The sequence below is a fragment of the Lepidochelys kempii genome, chromosome 2 (assembly GCF_965140285.1).
Source record: "Lepidochelys kempii isolate rLepKem1 chromosome 2, rLepKem1.hap1, whole genome shotgun sequence".
Classification (NCBI taxonomy): Eukaryota; Metazoa; Chordata; order Testudines; family Cheloniidae; genus Lepidochelys; species Lepidochelys kempii.
In genome coordinates, this window is record NC_136381.1 from 190,837,391 (window position 1) to 190,856,022 (window position 18,632).

General features: G+C 47.5%; 1 protein-coding gene and 1 long non-coding RNA gene across 2 annotated transcripts in view; one reads left to right on the forward strand and one right to left on the reverse strand.

Annotated features, from left to right (window-relative positions):
* Positions 1 to 18,632, forward strand: part of LOC140907384 (uncharacterized) — a 108,330-nt gene that overhangs the window by 38,562 nt on the left and 51,136 nt on the right. The window lies entirely within an intron of this gene.
* BFSP2 (beaded filament structural protein 2) overlaps positions 1 to 18,632 on the reverse strand; it is a 50,205-nt gene that overhangs the window by 24,119 nt on the left and 7,454 nt on the right. Inside the window, exon 2 of the mRNA XM_078851913.1 lies at positions 958 to 1,040. Within this exon, the coding sequence (XP_078708039.1) occupies positions 958 to 1,040 (83 nt within the window). The remainder of the gene's footprint in view (positions 1 to 957; positions 1,041 to 18,632) is intronic.

Sequence of the window (18,632 nt, forward strand, 5' to 3'; positions counted from 1 at the left end):
GTGGTTCCCAAACTTTTTACTTTGTGCACCTCCCCCCAACCCTTGTCCGCACCCCAGGAGTTGGTCTGGGAGTGGGGCCAGGGCTCTGGGAAGGGAGGATACGGACAGGGGTAAGGGTGATGAGGCTGGGGGCCGGAATGGGGCTGGCAGCCAGGGCCTGCGGGGCTGGGGCCAGGAGTGAAGCTGGGTGGTGCTCCCTCCCCACCCCCTGTGGGGGCAGGCCCGAGCCCCAGCCACTCCCTCCTTGAATATTCCCCTGCACCCCCCAAAGGGAGCGCACCCCACAGTGTGGGAACCTCTGCTGTAAACAGACATCTACCAGTGGTACAAATGGTAACTTAGATTTTGAAAACTGTAAGAATTTTTAAAAGTACAATTTGTCACTATTTGTGCTCTTCTTTTACTCTTTTCATTACTCTCATCATGGACAATGAAAATCAGTCGTCGGTTTCATTTTTGTATATAGGCATTGCACTGAGGCTCATTGTGCTACGACGTTTGTATTTCTTGTTTCACATGATGTTTTAAAAAAAACATAAACACATTTCCATAGGAATTGGGTTTTATAAAGGTTTGTTTTTATAAAATTAAAATTTTGAGCCAGATTTGAGTTGTGTCCCTTTAGCAAGAGCCCTAGGTCTTTATATCAGTGAGAGCCCAGTAATAACTTTGCCAGTAAATTTCTGACTGCTGGAAATATTTAAAGTTGCACTATTTCAAAATAATAATAATATGTTGCTCTCAAATCACCTATCTGAGGATCTCAGAATTCATTACAACCTTAATTTAGCTACATAATAAGACCGTGAGATAAGGTCACAGGGTGTCCAAGGTCAAAAAGTGAGTCAGATCTCTATGCTAATTCTCTCTAATATGGACATTCTGTTTTCATATTCAATATGGTAAGTGTATGTTTATTGAAAGAAGTCACCCATATTGTTGCCTCAAGAAAGCTACCTGTCTTTAAAATCTTCAGCACAGGCTTGAATGTTCTCCATCTGTAACATAAGGCGTGCATTTTCGAGGACTGCATCACCCACCTAGAATAATGACACAACAGAGTTAGAACAATTAAGTATATTAAATATGTGTATATTGCAAGCATATACATGATTTTAGATTCTGAAAGTAATTTAACCTTTGGCCTAGAGCTACTCAAATTATTCCATGGACCTGACACCTATTTGTTCACAAATTATCCACAAATAGGGTGTAATTTTTCTTAATTTCTTCATTGTTCACAATTGTTCAACAGCTAGTTGTGTAAACAAATTGTAGCTTCTCGTTTGCAAACTGGTCACTGTGGGTGAAGTTCACTGCTGTGCAGAGGACCCAGCACAAGGCCTATGCATAACTTAAGTGCTACTTAAATCCAATGTAGAAGGTATAAGTAGGACACAAGTGGTATATGGACCTTGTGTTGGGCCCTCTGCACAGTAGTGAATTTCACCCAGTGAATATTTGCTGATCATGCCTAAATCCTATAATGTTTCAGTTCCCTAATTGTGTGGCATGGCTTCATAAACAGGATTCTTTTTCTCTTTTCACACAGTCTATCCATGAAGATCTGTGACTGTTAGACAAACCTACTTTATGGCCAGAAAGAGCTTTTCAAACTGGCCAAGAGAGTAATTGCAGTACAAATCCTTCTTTTGGCTATGAATTAATGTTTTGATTTCCACATGTTCTTTGTGAATAAAAACAACCAAATGTTTGCAGATAAAAGGGGTTGTGAATTCCACAAAAGAGCTCAGTTCTGCCACGCTGACTCACTGAGCCCTGGTCTACACTAGGACTTTAGGTCGAATTTAGCAACGTTAAATCGATTTAAACCTGCACCCGTCCACACAGTGAAGCCCTTTATTTCGACTTAAAGGGCTCTTAAAATCGATTTCCTTACTCCACCCCTGACAAGTGGATTAGCGCTTAAATCGACGTTCCCAGCTCGAATTTGGGGTACTGTGGACACAATTCGATAGTATTGGCCTCCGGGAGCTATCCCAGAGTGCTCCATTCTGACCGCTCTGGACAGCACTCTCAACTCAGATGCACTGGCCAGGTAGACAGGAAAAGAACCGCAAACTTTTGAATCTCATTTCCTGTTTGGCCAGCGTGGCAAGCTGCAGGTGACCATGCAGAGCTCATCAGCACAGGTGACCATGATGGAGTCCCAGAATCGCAAAAGAGCTCCAGCATGGACCGAACGGGAGGTACGGGATCTGATCGCTGTTTGGGGAGAGGAATCCGTGCTATCAGAACTCCGTTCCAGTTTTCGAAATGCCAAAACCTTTGTGAAAATCTCCCAGGGCATGAAGGACAGAGGCCATAACAGGGACCCGAAGCAGTGCCGCGTGAAACTGAAGGAGCTGAGGCAAGCCTACCAGAAAACCAGAGAGGCGAACAGCCGCTCTGGGTCAGAGCCCCAAACATGCCGCTTCTATGATGAGCTGCATGCCATTTTAGGGGGTTCAGCCACCACTACCCCAGCCGTGTTGTTTGACTCCTTCAATGGAGATGGAGGCAATACGGAAGCAGGTTTTGGGGACGAAGAAGATGAGGAGGAGGAGGAGGAGGTTGTAGATAGCTCACAGCAAGCAAGCGGAGAAACCGGTTTTCCCGACAGCCAGGAACTGTTTCTCACCCTAGACCTGGAGCCAGTACCCCCCGAACCCACCCAAGGCTGCCTCCTGGACCCAGCAGGCGGAGAAGGGACCTCTGGTGAGTGTACCTTTTAAAATGCTATACATGGTTTAAAAGCAAGCTTGTGAAAGGATTACTTTGCCCTGGCATTTGCGGTTCTCCTAGATGTAGTCCTAAAGCCTTTGCAAAAGGTTTCTGGGGAGGGCAGCCTTATTTCGTCCTTCATGATAGGACACTTTACCACTCCAGGCCAGTAACACGTACTCGGGAATCACTGTAGAACAAAGCATTGCAGTGTATGTTTGCTGGCATTCAACCAAAATCCGTTCTTTATCTCTCTGTGTTATCCTCAGGAGAGTGAGATATAATTCATGGTCACCTGGTTGAAATAGGGTGCTTTTCTTCAGGGACACTCAGTATAGCCCATTCCTGCTGGGCTGTTTGCCTGTGGCTGAACAGAAATGTTCGCCGCTGTTAGCCACAGGGAGGGGGGAAGGTTGAGGGGGTAGTCACGCGGTGGGAGGAGGCAAAATGCGACCTTGTAACGAAAGCACATGTGCTATGTATGTAATGTTAACAGCAAGGTTTACCCTGAAAGAGTGTAGCGACTGTTTTATAAAATGTGTCTTTTTAAATACCGCTGTCCCTTTTTTTTTCTCCACCAGCTGCATGTGTTTCAATGATCACAGGATCTTCTCCTTCCCAGAGGCTAGTGAAGCTTAGAAAGAAAAAAAAACGCACTCGCGATGAAATGTTCTCCGAGCTCATGCTGTCCTCCCACACTGACAGAGCACAGACGAATGCGTGGAGGCAAATAATGTCAGAGTGCAGGAAAGCACAAAATGACCGGGAGGAGAGGTGGAGGGCTGAAGAGAGTAAGTGGCGGGCTGAAGAGAGTAAGTGGCGGGCTGAAGACAGGGCTGAAGCTCAAATGTGGCGGCAGCGTGATGAGAGGAGGCAGGATTCAATGCTGAGGCTGCTGCAGGACCAAACCAGTATGCTCCAGTGTATGGTTGAGCTGCAGCAAAGGCAGCTGGAGCACAGACTGCCACTGCTGCCCCTCTGTAACCAACCGCCCTCCTCCCCAAGTTCCATAGCCTCCACACCCAGACGCCCAAGAACGCGGTGGGGGGGCCTCCGGCCAACCAGCCACTCCACCATGGAGGATTGCCCAAAAAAAAGAAGGCTGTCATTCAATAAATTTTAAAGTTGTAAACTTTTAAAGTGCTGTGCTTAAAGTGCTGTGTGGCATTTTCCTTCCCTCCTCCACCACCCCTCCTGGGATACCTTGGTAGTCATCTCTCTATTTGTGTGATGAATGAATAACGAATGCATGACTGTGAAGCAGCAATGACTTTATTGCCTCTGCAAGCGGTGATTAAAGGGAGGAGGGGAGAGTGGTTAGCTTACAGGGAAGTAGAGTGAACCAAGGGGCGGGGGGTTTCATCAAGGAGAAACAAACAGAACTTTCACAGCGTAGCCTGGCCAGTCATGAAACTGGTTTTCAAAGCTTCTCTGATGCGTACCGCGCCCTCCTGTGCTCTTCTAACCGCCCTGGTGTCTGGCTGCACGTAACCAGCAGCTAGGCGATTTGCCTCAGCCTCCCACCCCGCCATAAACGTCTCCCCCTTACTCTCACAGATATTGTGGAGCACACAGCAAGCAGTAATAACAGTGGGAATATTGGTTTCGCTGAGGTCTAAGCGAGTCAGTAAACTGCGCCAGCGCGCCTTTAAACGTCCAAATGCACATTCTACCACCATTCTGCACTTGCTCAGCCTGTAGTTGAACAGCTCCTGACTACTGTCCAGGCTGCCTGTGTACGGCTTCATGAGCCATGGCATTAAGGGGTAGGCTGGGTCCCCAAGGATACATATAGGCATTTCAACATCCCCAACAGTTATTTTCTGGTCTGGGAATAAAGTCCCTTCCTGCAGCTTTTGAAACAGACCAGAGTTCCTGAAGATGCGAGCATCATGCACCTTTCCCGGCCATCCCACGTTGATGTTGGTGAAACGTCCCTTGTGATCCACCAGAGCTTGCAGCACTATTGAAAAGTACCCCTTGCGGTTTATGTACTCGGCGGCTTGGTGCTCCGGTGCCAAGATAGGGATATGGGTTCCGTCTATAGCCCCACCACAGTTAGGGAATCCCATTGCAGCAAAGCCATCCACTATGACCTGCACATTTCCCAGGGTCACTACCCTTGATATCAGCAGATCTTTGATTGCGTGAGCTACTTGCATAACAGCAGCCCCCACAGTAGATTTGCCCACTCCAAATTGATTCCCAACTGACCGGTAGCTGTCTGGCGTTGCAAGCTTCCACAGGGCTATCGCCACTCGCTTCTCAACTGTGAGGGCTGCTCTCATCCTGGTATTCATGCGCTTCAGGGCAGGGGAAAGCAAGTCACAAAGTTCCATGAAAGTGCCCTTACGCATGCGAAAGTTTCGCAGCCACTGGGAATCGTCCCAGACCTGCAACACTATGCGGTCCCACCAGTCTGTGCTTGTTTCCCGAGCCCAGAATCGGCGTTCCACAGCATGAACCTGCCCCATTAGCACCATGATGCATGCATTGGCAGGGCCCATGCTTTCAGAGAAATCTGTGTCCATGTCCTGATCACTCACGGGACCGCACTGACGTCGCCTCCTCGCCCGGTATCGCGTTGCCATGTTCTGGTGCTGCATATACTGCTGGATAATGCGTGTGGTGGTTAATGTGCTCCTAATTGCCAAAATGAGCTCAGCGGCCTCCATGCTTGCCTTGGTATGGCGTCCGCACAGAAAAAAGGCACGGAACGATTGTCTGCCGTTGCTCTGACGGAGGGAGGGGCGACTGACGACACGGCTTACAGGGTTGGCTTCAGGGAGCTAAAATCAACAAAGGGTGTGCCTGTACATCAAGGAGTATTTCAGGCAGGACTGCACGGAGGGTTCCAATAAGAAATGGTGCACCTAAGTTATCGTTGTTATTGGAACAAGGAGGTTAGCCTGGCCTCTGATTGATACATGGCTAGATTTACCTCGCTGTACCTTCTCTGTGAGTGACTGCAGTGTGATCTAGACAGGGGAGGAGGAAAATGAGTACAAAACAAATCTGGTCTATTTCTTGTTCTGACCCACTCCATCTATCTTTTACATCTTTGGCTGGCAGCAGATGGTGCAGAAGGACTGCATGCCATCCACATCTCATGGCTGCTTGGCAGAAGATGGTACAGTACGACTGCTAGCCATCTTCATCTCTTGCCTGCCTGGCATAAGATGGTACAATACGACTGCTAGCAATCCTCATCTCTTGCCTGCCTGGCAGAAGATGGTACAGTACGACTGCTAGCAGTCCGTATCGCCTGCCCGCTCACCATAAGACGGTTCAATAGGACTGCAGGACTAAAGAGAATGACCTGGTCAAGTCACTCCAAATTTAGTCCCTGCGCCCATGTCTGCCCAGGCGCTCCCAGCCGACGTGGCCAGGAGCACCTTGGACACGACGAGGACGACTACCAATCGTATTGCACCGTCTGCTGCCAGAAGGCAATGGGTTGCTGCTACTGTGCAGCAAAGCCGTACCGCGTCTGCCAGCACCCAGGAGACATAGGGTGACGGTTACCTGAGCTGGCTCCATGCTTGCCGTGGTATGGCGTCTGCACAGGTAACTCAGGAAAAAAGGCGCGAAATGATTGTCTGCCCTTGCTTTCACGGGGGGAGGGAGGGTGGGAACGGGGGCCTGACGATATGTACCCAGAACCACCCGCGACAATGTTTTAGCCCCATCAGGCATTGGGATATCAACCCAGAATTCCAATGGGCAGCGGAGACTGCGGGAACTGTGGGATAGCTACCCACAGTGCAACGCTCCGGAAGTCGACGCTTGCCTCGGTACTGTGGAAGCGCTCCGCCGAGTTAATGCACTTAATGCACTTAGAGCATTTTCTGTGGGGACACACACACTCAAATATATAAAACCGATTTCAAAAAAACCGACTTCTATAAATTCGACCTAATTTCGTAGTGTAGACATACCCATAGAGTAGTACCTTACTCTGCAGATATTTTTGATATATGGCAAGAAACTACTCAACGTGAGCAAGAGAGGCACAAATATCCCTAAGTGAACTGGCAGGTGTAATTCTCAAGAATGCTCAAAAATACTTTGTTGTTCTACTCACCCAGTGCTACTTATGGAAGACAGAATTAAAAATAAATCCAGAATGAGTCTTTAGCTTTGCTTTTAATGAAAAATAAATATGCCTGCAAACAAATGACTATAATAACTCTCTAACTTTTGCATAATATTTAGAGTATGCTACATAAGTTTGAGCTGAATTAAAATACTCTAAATTCTGGACATTTTTGTTACCATAGAGTTGAGTGTTATAAATGTCGGGGCTTTCTCTATAGCATCCAACTAAATGCAATGAATGTGGGTGGGACTTGATGGGCAATTAAATCAGATGTTAATGCTCAGGAGTTCTTACACACCAGCTAACACATATCCTCTGGGTAGGTGTTTTATTACCCATATCCTAAAACATTTTAGAAACTCATAACATTTGAGTTAATGAAAAACAAACTTTAGGCATGACCAAAAGGTGATGTGCAGAAGCTAGATAAATAAGCAGCTGGAGAATAAACTATCCTGCACCGTTCCCTGGGCTAACACATTCAAACTTTGAAAAATCCACAATGTAATGTTAATTCCATCAAAATGCAAAACACTTTTAGATTACAAAATTAGTCACTGGAGACTAAAGTTGATCTACTTACTTACCCATTTTTCTGGTCATAGGATTTAGGTGGGAATTGTGGGAAAGTGGCTGAAGCATGTGAGTAGGGGCTGCTCCTGACCACTATACAGTTAAGTACCTTAAACCCCACTCACATCCTCCATCACCACTCAACCCCTTGTCTTCCCTTCCCTACTCTTCTGCAATCTAGCCTCACTTCCACAGGCCTTACACCCTTCCCTCTAAACAGTCAATCTGTCTACATGAATGAGCAGTTCACGGAAGACGTGGCAGAGTGGCAAGAAAAATCTCAGGGGTTTGGTGACATGCTTTTTCACCTCTCTCTGGCAGCAGCTGGAGTCTCTGTCTCCCCTCCCAGAACTCAGGCTCCACTTCTGAAAGGGGAGGGGGAGATGGAGGGACACAGGGCAGCAGTGTGAAGGAAGGGTCTACCACATACAGACAAATGCCCTAGGGAGTCCTATTACACTGTCTGTGATCCAGGGGGTGAATAAGGAGCAGAGCTCAGCCTAGCCTGTTTCTCACTACTAGTGCGGCATCTTTGGCAAGAGCTTGAATTTCTCCCCATCTGATACCCTACTCTGTCATATACCATCATGCTTTGGGGGGTTGTTTTTCATTTTAAGAATTTTGGACTACATTTTAATTACGTTTGAATTTTGATTGTAGCCATAAGACACAGATAAATACTGCAAAACATTTTTCTTGAATTTTAAATGAATTAATGTTTTCCTTATGGGAGTCCTTTTATGTTTTGCTTTCTGCAGACGGCCCTGCAATCAAATTTTCATTGCAACGTTGCATGCACAGATTTTTTCAGAAATCAGTTTTTTTCTTACTCATCCAGTCTACATGGTTAAAATAATTTGTCAAGTATTTTAGAAAAAGGAATAAATTTGAGGAAATTGGGCGCATTGCCCAGCCAAAACAAGACTGCATTCATCAAATTATGCGTTGCAAGTTATTTACTACACTCTATTAATCACCAAAACATAAGCAGCCAAATTGAAACCTAGTGTAAGACGGTGAAAATCCTTTGACTCCAGTGAAATTGCACCTGTTTATGTCAGGTGTGAATGTGGCCCAGAAAATGCAAAATGAAGGCTCTCACCCTATTTATAACACTCAGCATTCTGCCTTGCCACTCTGAAGAGCACAAACCAAGAAGTGTCAACTTTTGTTTAGAAGCACTGGCTAAATTCAATAGGTCAAATTCTGGCCACAGTTAAACCTATGCAATCCATTGATTTCAATGGCAGTGAGGTAAAACTTCAGTGGAGTTGCAAATGAAAGCAAAATTTGACCTGAAATATCTAGTCATTTTGCTTTAGTTATGCACCTGAACATGGGTTCAAACTCTGCAGAGTCCACAAATGAAATATGCTTGGTGGTCTTATCCAAGGCCCTGATCCTCAAAGGTATGTAGGCATCTAACTCCCATTGATTTCAGTGGAAGTTAGGAGCGTAAATAACTTTGACCATCTGGGCCCAAGTTCCTAAAGAATGTTTGCGCACATGAAAAAGCCACTTCTCTGTGTGGCATGGGTATCAGTCTGCTCTTAGGAAGAGGCTGATCCAAGTCTTTCCATTGACTACAAAAGAAGTTGGAAAGTTGGATCAGGCACTAAAATAGCAATGGTGTTGCAGGTCAGGAGTGAGGAGCAGGTGCACATCTGTATGGGGAACCTTGCACAATTATGATTTTAAGTTTCTGACTCTCATATGTATCAAATTCATCCAAAAATAATAATAAAGAAATCACTGGTATTTTACCAAAAATGCAGTTCTGAATCTGCTATCATGTGAAACCTCTTTCCACTAGTAACAGCAGTATAAGTGAAACATCACTGCTTTTTTCTTTTTGAAAGAGTTCCTTTTAAAGGGCCTAATCCAAAACTGATTGTAGTCAATGGAAAGACTCCCATTGTCTTCAGTGGGCTTTGGGTAAGGCCCATAACGGCTACTGACTTAGTGTATGTTCCTGCTCCATGTTGCTCTAGGCATTGCCATTTACTTCAGAAGAAATGGGATTTGATCCATAGCAACAGCTGGGCCAGTTAGCCTCCTGTACCAGAAAAAGGATTGTCCAGTGCTTTTGGATTTGGTTAGAGTGGAATCTTTATTGGATCTCATGGATGTAATACAACAGAGCGCTTCAGCTTTGTATATGTTGTAAAATGTCAATGGATTGCTGTCTATCCACCCTCTTGGAAAGTCAGTTTATCTAAAAATGAATAAATAAAAATATATGTATTTACACTAACCATGTACCCTGAGTAATGGAAACAAACCTGAATAATGGTGTTTTTATTATTCACATCAAATACTATTATGTTTTTGTACTTTAATCAGTTCAGTTCAAAATGAAACAAGGCCTCCTGATGTGTGGGTAAAATAGTATAACATACAATGGACGCCACAGAGGGGAGTAATTGGTGATTTTCAGCTGGCTGGCTTTATATGTCTTCACTGTGACAAATTGATCCCTGGTATAGCCCATTGGTTTCAATTAAGTTACATATGGCACATTATCTGTTCTAATTATTTTAAGAATAATAACATACATTAGCAGTAGTACTATCTCAGTTTTACTGAGACGCTTAGTCTAACTTTTACATGGCCTACAGATGGCAACTGGAGATACCTTTAACCTCAGGGTCCAGGCTGTCTTAAATTTTGGTAGTGTTCAAACTTTGAATCCAAAATGTTTCAAATTCTGAATTAAGACCTGAATTTTGTGGTTTGAGCCCATTGCTAATAGGAACATCTGTAGGGTCTGATGTTCAGAGGTATAGAACACCCACAACTCCAACTGAAGTCAACGAGTGCTGTGTCTTTCAGCACCTCTCAAAATCAGACCCATACTGTTAAAAACTGGAGAGTAGAACTGAGAAGAAATGTATATGGATAACTTAGGGAGAAACTTGGAACACTGAAAATATCATCTCTCTCTGTCATATTTACATTAGCTGTGAAAAGAGTATAAAAAGGTTACTCTTCTATAGACTAATAAGAAATGATGAAAGACTTCCATCTAGTGGCTTTTTTGTTCGATTTCATTCTTCTACTAGCATCAGGAGTTGAATACAAAAATTAATATTAATGAGAAATGATCATCTTTGCAATTTGTAATCCTCGTCACCGCTACATTGATTACAATGGGTGATGCAGCAGTTTAGGAAATGTCCTTATCTATATTCATTTAAAATGACAAGGCTCATGGGGGAGTAAGTAACATCAGTTAGATATTGCTTCCTCTGTTTGTAAAATTAGACTATTTTTTTGCCACACAGGAGTGCTGTGAACCTTAATTCTTTAATGTTTGTAGTGCATTTTAAGATCCTAAGATAGAAAGTGCTATAAAATACAAAATTGTATAATTAATAATCCTTCTGAGTCACATAATATATTTCTATATTCATATTTTGTAATAACTTTGTAATTTACCCTTTGAACATATGCTTTTAATTCTTAGACTAATGCCACAGCGCAATTTTTCCACTAGTTTTATTGTGAATTCCTAGATGTATTACATTTAGTTTTTAATTTATTTTCCCAATATTCATAGGAAATACGATTTGCAACAGTGGATCAAACTATTGGTCCATCTAGTATCCTGTCTCTGGCAGTGGCCATTACCTGATGCTTCAAAGGGAGGTACACCTTCCACTCCTGGTAATGCATTTTGTAAATTGTACTACATTGGTCCCTGGGGGAGAATTCTCTCAAGATGATTGACGATTTCCTGATTGCTAATAGTTAGAGATTGGCTTAAACCCTGAAGCATGAGGTTTAATATATCTTCCAAAATGTTTGCTCTCATTGATTATGATAGCTTTGTATATTCTCATTATTTATAAAAATATACAATTCCTTTTTGCTAAGTTCTTAGCCTCAACAGTGTCCTGTGTCAGTATGACAACGATTAGACAGCCTCTTCCAGCTGCACAGTAGCACCCTCCCCATGGCCCTAGCGTTGCCAGGTGGTCTGGTTTTTGACTGGAACACCTGGTCAAAAAGGGACCCTGGCAGCTCCGCTCAGCACTGCTGACCAGGCTGTTAAAAGTCTGGTTGGCGTGGGGCTGGCAGGCTCTCTACCTGGCTTCATGCGGCTCCCCAGAAGGGGCAACATATCCCTCGGCTCCTAGGTGGAGGGATAGCCAGGGAGGCTCCGTGTGCTGCCCCTGCCCCAAGTGCCGGCTTCACAGCTCCTGTTAGTCGGGAACCATGGCCAATTGGGAGTGGCGGGGGTGGAGCCTGGGGGCAGAGGCCACTGGCAGCCCCTGCGCCTAGGAGCCGAGGGCCATGTTGCCGCTTCCAGGGAACCACCCGAAGTAAGCGCTGCCCAGAGCCTGCACCACTCACCCCCCCACACACGTCCCAACCCCCTGCTCCAGCCCTGAGCCCCCTCCTGCACTCCGAACCCCTCGGTCCCACCCCCCAGCTCGAACCCCCCATTCCCACCCAGAGCCCGCCGGACCCTCATCCCCTACCACACCTAGAACCCCCTCTTGCACCCTGAATCCCTCATTCCCTCCCTCTAGAGCTCCCACCCCCCCAGCTGGAGCCCTCACCCCCTCCCATACCCTGAACTCCTGCCCCAGCCTGGTGAATATGAGTGAGTGAGGGTGAGGGAGAGCGAGCGTCAGAGGGAGGGGGATGGAGTGAGCGGGAGCAGGACCTCGGAGAAGGAATGGGGCAGGTGGGGGACAAGGGTGTTTGGTTTTGCGTGATTAGAAAGTTGGCAAGCCTACACGGCCCCCGACTTAAACCAGAAAGCCAGCTCTCAGTTCTGCTTCCTACAGCACAGCTCTAGAGTGAGCTGCAAGGTAGGCAGAACCGTGAGCAGAGTGGCTGTAGCTGAAAGAGAAAGCTATCAGAAGCTAAGGAAAAGGACCACAGTGAAGCTGGAAGAGGAGCCTGTGCTACTGCAGGCTAATAAAGTAGATTAGTCTCTGGGGGCAGAAGGGGATTAAATATGCCAGCAAGGGAATAATAGAAAGAGGGCACTATAAACTGAAAGAGAGGTGCAGAAAGGGAATTTGGGAATCCAGGAGGGATCTCCCAGAATGTGCATGTTAGCCACTATCAGCCAATTTTGGGCAGTCGGGATGATTCCCTGCTTGCCTCCATTCCACCAGAGCCTTGTGGGGAAGGAGAGAAATCGGTTTCTCACTTCCTTGCAGATCTTGGGGCAGTGTCTGATGCTATTAAGCCCTGGTCTACACTAGGACTTTAGGTCGAATTTAGCAGCGTTAAATCGATTTAAACCTGCACCCGTCCACACAGTGAAGCCCTTTATTTCGACTTAAAGGGCTCTTAAAATCGATTTCCTTACTCCACCCCTGACAAGTGGATTAGCGCTTAAATCGACGTTCCCAGCTCGAATTTGGGGTACTGTGGACACAATTCGATAGTATTGGCCTCCGGGAGCTATCCCAGAGTGCTCCATTCTGACCGCTCTGGACAGCACTCTCAACTCAGATGCACTGGCCAGGTAGACAGGAAAAGAACCGCAAACTTTTGAATCTCATTTCCTGTTTGGCCAGCGTGGCAAGCTGCAGGTGACCATGCAGAGCTCATCAGCACAGGTGACCATGATGGAGTCCCAGAATCGCAAAAGAGCTCCAGCATGGACCGAACGGGAGGTACGGGATCTGATCGCTGTTTGGGGAGAGGAATCCGTGCTATCAGAACTCCGTTCCAGTTTTCGAAATGCCAAAACCTTTGTGAAAATCTCCCAGGGCATGAAGGACAGAGGCCATAACAGGGACCCGAAGCAGTGCCGCGTGAAACTGAAGGAGCTGAGGCAAGCCTACCAGAAAACCAGAGAGGCGAACAGCCGCTCTGGGTCAGAGCCCCAAACATGCCGCTTCTATGATGAGCTGCATGCCATTTTAGGGGGTTCAGCCACCACTACCCCAGCCGTGTTGTTTGACTCCTTCAATGGAGATGGAGGCAATACGGAAGCAGGTTTTGGGGACGAAGAAGATGATGAGGAGGAGGAGGTTGTAGATAGCTCACAGCAAGCAAGCGGAGAAACCGGTTTTCCCGACAGCCAGGAACTGTTTCTCACCCTAGACCTGGAGCCAGTACCCCCCGAACCCACCCAAGGCTGCCTCCTGGACCCAGCAGGCGGAGAAGGGACCTCTGGTGAGTGTACCTTTTAAAATGCTATACATGGTTTAAAAGCAAGCATGTGAAAGGATTACTTTGCCCTGGCATTTGCGGTTCTCCTAGATGTAGTCCTAAAGCCTTTGCAAAAGGTTTCTGGGGAGGGCAGCCTTATTTCGTCCTTCATGATAGGACACTTTACCACTCCAGGCCAGTAACACGTACTCGGGAATCACTGTAGAACAAAGCATTGCAGTGTATGTTTGCTGGCATTCAACCAAAATCCGTTCTTTATCTCTCTGTGTTATCCTCAGGAGAGTGAGATATAATTCATGGTCACCTGGTTGAAATAGAGTGCTTTTCTTCAGGGGACACTCAGAGGAGCCCATTCCTGCTGGGCTGTTTGCCTGTGGCTGAACAGAAATGTTCCCCGCTGTTAGCCACAGGGAGGGGGGAAGGTTGAGGGGGTAGTCACGCGGTGGGAGGAGGCAAAATGCGACCTTGTAACGAAAGCACATGTGCTATGTATGTAATGTTAACAGCAAGGTTTACCCTGAAAGAGTGTAGCGACTGTTTTATAAAATGTGTCTTTTTAAATACCGCTGTCCCTTTTTTTTTCTCCACCAGCTGCATGTGTTTCAATGATCACAGGATCTTCTCCTTCCCAGAGGCTAGTGAAGCTTAGAAAGAAAAAAAAACGCACTCGCGATGAAATGTTCTCCGAGCTCATGCTGTCCTCCCACACTGACAGAGCACAGACGAATGCGTGGAGGCAAATAATGTCAGAGTGCAGGAAAGCACAAAATGACCGGGAGGAGAGGTGGAGGGCTGAAGAGAGTAAGTGGCGGGCTGAAGAGAGTAAGTGGCGGGCTGAAGACAGGGCTGAAGCTCAAATGTGGCGGCAGCGTGATGAGAGGAGGCAGGATTCAATGCTGAGGCTGCTGCAGGACCAAACCAGTATGCTCCAGTGTATGGTTGAGCTGCAGCAAAGGCAGCTGGAGCACAGACTGCCACTGCTGCCCCTCTGTAACCAACCGCCCTCCTCCCCAAGTTCCATAGCCTCCACACCCAGACGCCCAAGAACGCGGTGGGGGGGCCTCCGGCCAACCAGCCACTCCACCATGGAGGATTGCCCAAAAAAAAGAAGGCTGTCATTCAATAAATTTTAAAGTTGTAAACTTTTAAAGTGCTGTGCTTAAAGTGCTGTGTGGCATTTTCCTTCCCTCCTCCACCACCCCTCCTGGGATACCTTGGTAGTCATCTCTCTATTTGTGTGATGAATGAATAACGAATGCATGACTGTGAAGCAGCAATGACTTTATTGCCTCTGCAAGCGGTGATTAAAGGGAGGAGGGGAGGGTGGTTAGCTTACAGGGAAGTAGAGTGAACCAAGGGGCGGGGGGTTTCATCAAGGAGAAACAAACAGAACTTTCACAGCGTAGCCTGGCCAGTCATGAAACTGGTTTTCAAAGCTTCTCTGATGCGTACCGCGCCCTCCTGTGCTCTTCTAACCGCCCTGGTGTCTGGCTGCGCGTAACCAGCAGCTAGGCGATTTGCCTCAGCCTCCCACCCCGCCATAAACGTCTCCCCCTTACTCTCACAGATATTGTGGAGCACACAGCAAGCAGTAATAACAGTGGGAATATTGGTTTCGCTGAGGTCTAAGCGAGTCAGTAAACTGCGCCAGCGCGCCTTTAAACGTCCAAATGCACATTCTACCACCATTCTGCACTTGCTCAGCCTGTAGTTGAACAGCTCCTGACTACTGTCCAGGCTGCCTGTGTACGGCTTCATGAGCCATGGCATTAAGGGGTAGGCTGGGTCCCCAAGGATACATATAGGCATTTCAACATCCCCAACAGTTATTTTCTGGTCTGGGAATAAAGTCCCTTCCTGCAGCTTTTGAAACAGACCAGAGTTCCTGAAGATGCGAGCATCATGCACCTTTCCCGGCCATCCCACGTTGATGTTGGTGAAACGTCCCTTGTGATCCACCAGAGCTTGCAGCACTATTGAAAAGTACCCCTTGCGGTTTATGTACTCGGCGGCTTGGTGCTCCGGTGCCAAGATAGGGATATGGGTTCCGTCTATAGCCCCACCACAGTTAGGGAATCCCATTGCAGCAAAGCCATCCACTATGACCTGCACATTTCCCAGGGTCACTACCCTTGATATCAGCAGATCTTTGATTGCGTGAGCTACTTGCATAACAGCAGCCCCCACAGTAGATTTGCCCACTCCAAATTGATTCCCAACTGACCGGTAGCTGTCTGGCGTTGCAAGCTTCCACAGGGCTATCGCCACTCGCTTCTCAACTGTGAGGGCTGCTCTCATCCTGGTATTCATGCGCTTCAGGGCAGGGGAAAGCAAGTCACAAAGTTCCATGAAAGTGCCCTTACGCATGCGAAAGTTTCGCAGCCACTGGGAATCGTCCCAGACCTGCAACACTATGCGGTCCCACCAGTCTGTGCTTGTTTCCCGAGCCCAGAATCGGCGTTCCACAGCATGAACCTGCCCCATTAGCACCATGATGCATGCATTGGCAGGGCCCATGCTTTCAGAGAAATCTGTGTCCATGTCCTGATCACTCACGGGACCGCGCTGACGTCGCCTCCTCGCCCGGTATCGCGTTGCCATGTTCTGGTGCTGCATATACTGCTGGATAATGCGTGTGGTGGTTAATGTGCTCCTAATTGCCAAAATGAGCTCAGCGGCCTCCATGCTTGCCTTGGTATGGCGTCCGCACAGAAAAAAGGCACGGAACGATTGTCTGCCGTTGCTCTGACGGAGGGAGGGGCGACTGACGACACGGCTTACAGGGTTGGCTTCAGGGAGCTAAAATCAACAAAGGGTGTGCCTGTACATCAAGGAGTATTTCAGGCAGGACTGCACGGAGGGTTCCAATAAGAAATGGTGCACCTAAGTTATCGTTGTTATTGGAACAAGGAGGTTAGCCTGGCCTCTGATTGATACATGGCTAGATTTACCTCGCTGCACCTTCTCTGTGAGTGACTGCAGTGTGATCTAGACAGGGGAGGAGGAAAATGAGTACAAAACATATATGGGCTATTTCTTGTTCTGACCCACTCCATCTATCTTTTACATCTTTGGCTGGCAGCAGACGGTGCAGAAGGACTGCATGCCATCCACATCTCATGGCTGCTTGGCAGAAGATGGTACAGTACGACTGCTAGCCATCTTCATCTCTTGCCTGCCTGGCATAAGATGGTACAATACGACTGCTAGCAATCCTCATCTCTTGCCTGCCTGGCAGAAGATGGTACAGTACGACTGCTAGCAGTCCGTATCGCCTGCCCGCTCACCATAAGACGGTTCAGTAGGACTGCAGGACTAAAGAGAATGACCTGGTCAAGTCACTCCAAATTTAGTCCCTGCGCCCATGTCTGCCCAGGCGCTCCCAGCCGACGTGGCCAGGAGCACCTCGGACACGACGAGGACGACTACCAATCGTATTGCACCGTCTGCTGCCAGAAGGCAATGGGTTGCTGCTACTGTGCAGCAAAGCCGTACCGCGTCTGCCAGCACCCAGGAGACATAGGGTGACGGTTACCTGAGCTGGCTCCATGCTTGCCGTGGTATGGTGTCTGCACAGGTAACTCATGAAAAAAGGCGCAAAACGATTGTCTGCCCTTGCTTTCACGGAGGGAGGGAGGGAACGGGGGCCTGACGACACGTACCCAGAACCACCCGCGACAATGTTTTAGCCCCATCAGAGTGCTCCATTGTGAGTGCTCTGGACAGCACTCTCAGATGCCCGATTGTTTGCCATTGCTCTGACGCTGGGAGGGGCGCTTACAGGGTTGGCTTCAGGGAGCTAAAATCAACAAAGGGGGTGGCTTTACATCAAGGAGTATTTCAGGCAGGACTTCACGGAGGGTTCCAATAAGAAATTGTGCACCTAAGTTATTGTCCTTATTGGAACAAGAAGGTTAGCCTGGCCTCTGATTGATACATGGCTAGATTTACCTCGCTGTACCTTCTCTGTAAGTGACTGCAGTGTGATCTAGAAGAATGAGTCCCCTAGACAGGGGAGGGGGGGAAGCAAATGAGTACAAAACAAATCTGGTCTATTTCTTGTTTTGATCCACTCCATCTATCTTTTACATCTTTGGCTGGCAGCAGACGGTGCAGAAGGACTGCATGCCATCCACATCTCATGGCTGCTCGGCAGAAGATGGTACAGTACGACTGCTAGCAGTCCGTATCGCCTGCCCGCTCACCATAAGACGGTTCAATAGGACTGACTGCAGGACTAAAGAGAATGACCTGCTCAAGTCACTCCAAATTTAGTCCCTGCGCCCATGTCTGCCCAGGCGCTCCTGATCGACCTCACAGATGCGACCAGGAGCACCTCAGACATGACGATGACGGCTACCAGTCGTACTGTACCGTCTGCTGCCACAAGGCAAGGGGTTGCTGCTACTGTGTAGCAATGCCGTACCGCGTCTGCCAGCACCCAGGAGACATAGGGTGACGGTTACCTTAGCGGGCTCCATGCTTGCCGTGGTATGGCGTCTGCACAGGTAACTCAGGAAAAAAGGCGCGAAATGATTGTCTGCCCTTGCTTTCACGGGGGGGGGGAGGGAACGGGGGCCTGATGATATGTACCCAGAACCACCCGCGACAATGTTTTAGCCCCATCAGGCATTGGGATATCAACCCAGAATTCCAATGGGCAGCGGAGACTGCGGGAACTGTGGGATAGCTACCCACAGTGCAACGCTCCGGAAGTCGACGCTTGCCTCGGTACTGTGGAAGCGCTCCGCCGAGTTAATGCACTTAATGCACTTAGAGCATTTTCTGTGGGGACACACACACTCGAATATATAAAACCGATTTCAAAAAAACCGACTTCTATAAATTCGACCTAATTTCGTAGTGTAGACATACCCTAAGACAAGCAACAGCAGCAGCTACTGCCTGTCCTACGCCCTCCTGCTGCTGCTGCTAGCAGACTAGGTAATTCTGCTGGAAGAGGGACTTTCCCCTTGGAAAGGAGGGGGGCTTCAGGCTCAAGGGAATCTCAAAAGCAGCAAAATTTAATTCTTTTTCTAACTCACCTGAGGTTATTATAGCATTTACCACGACTTTCCTTTTTAAGGAAAGTGCA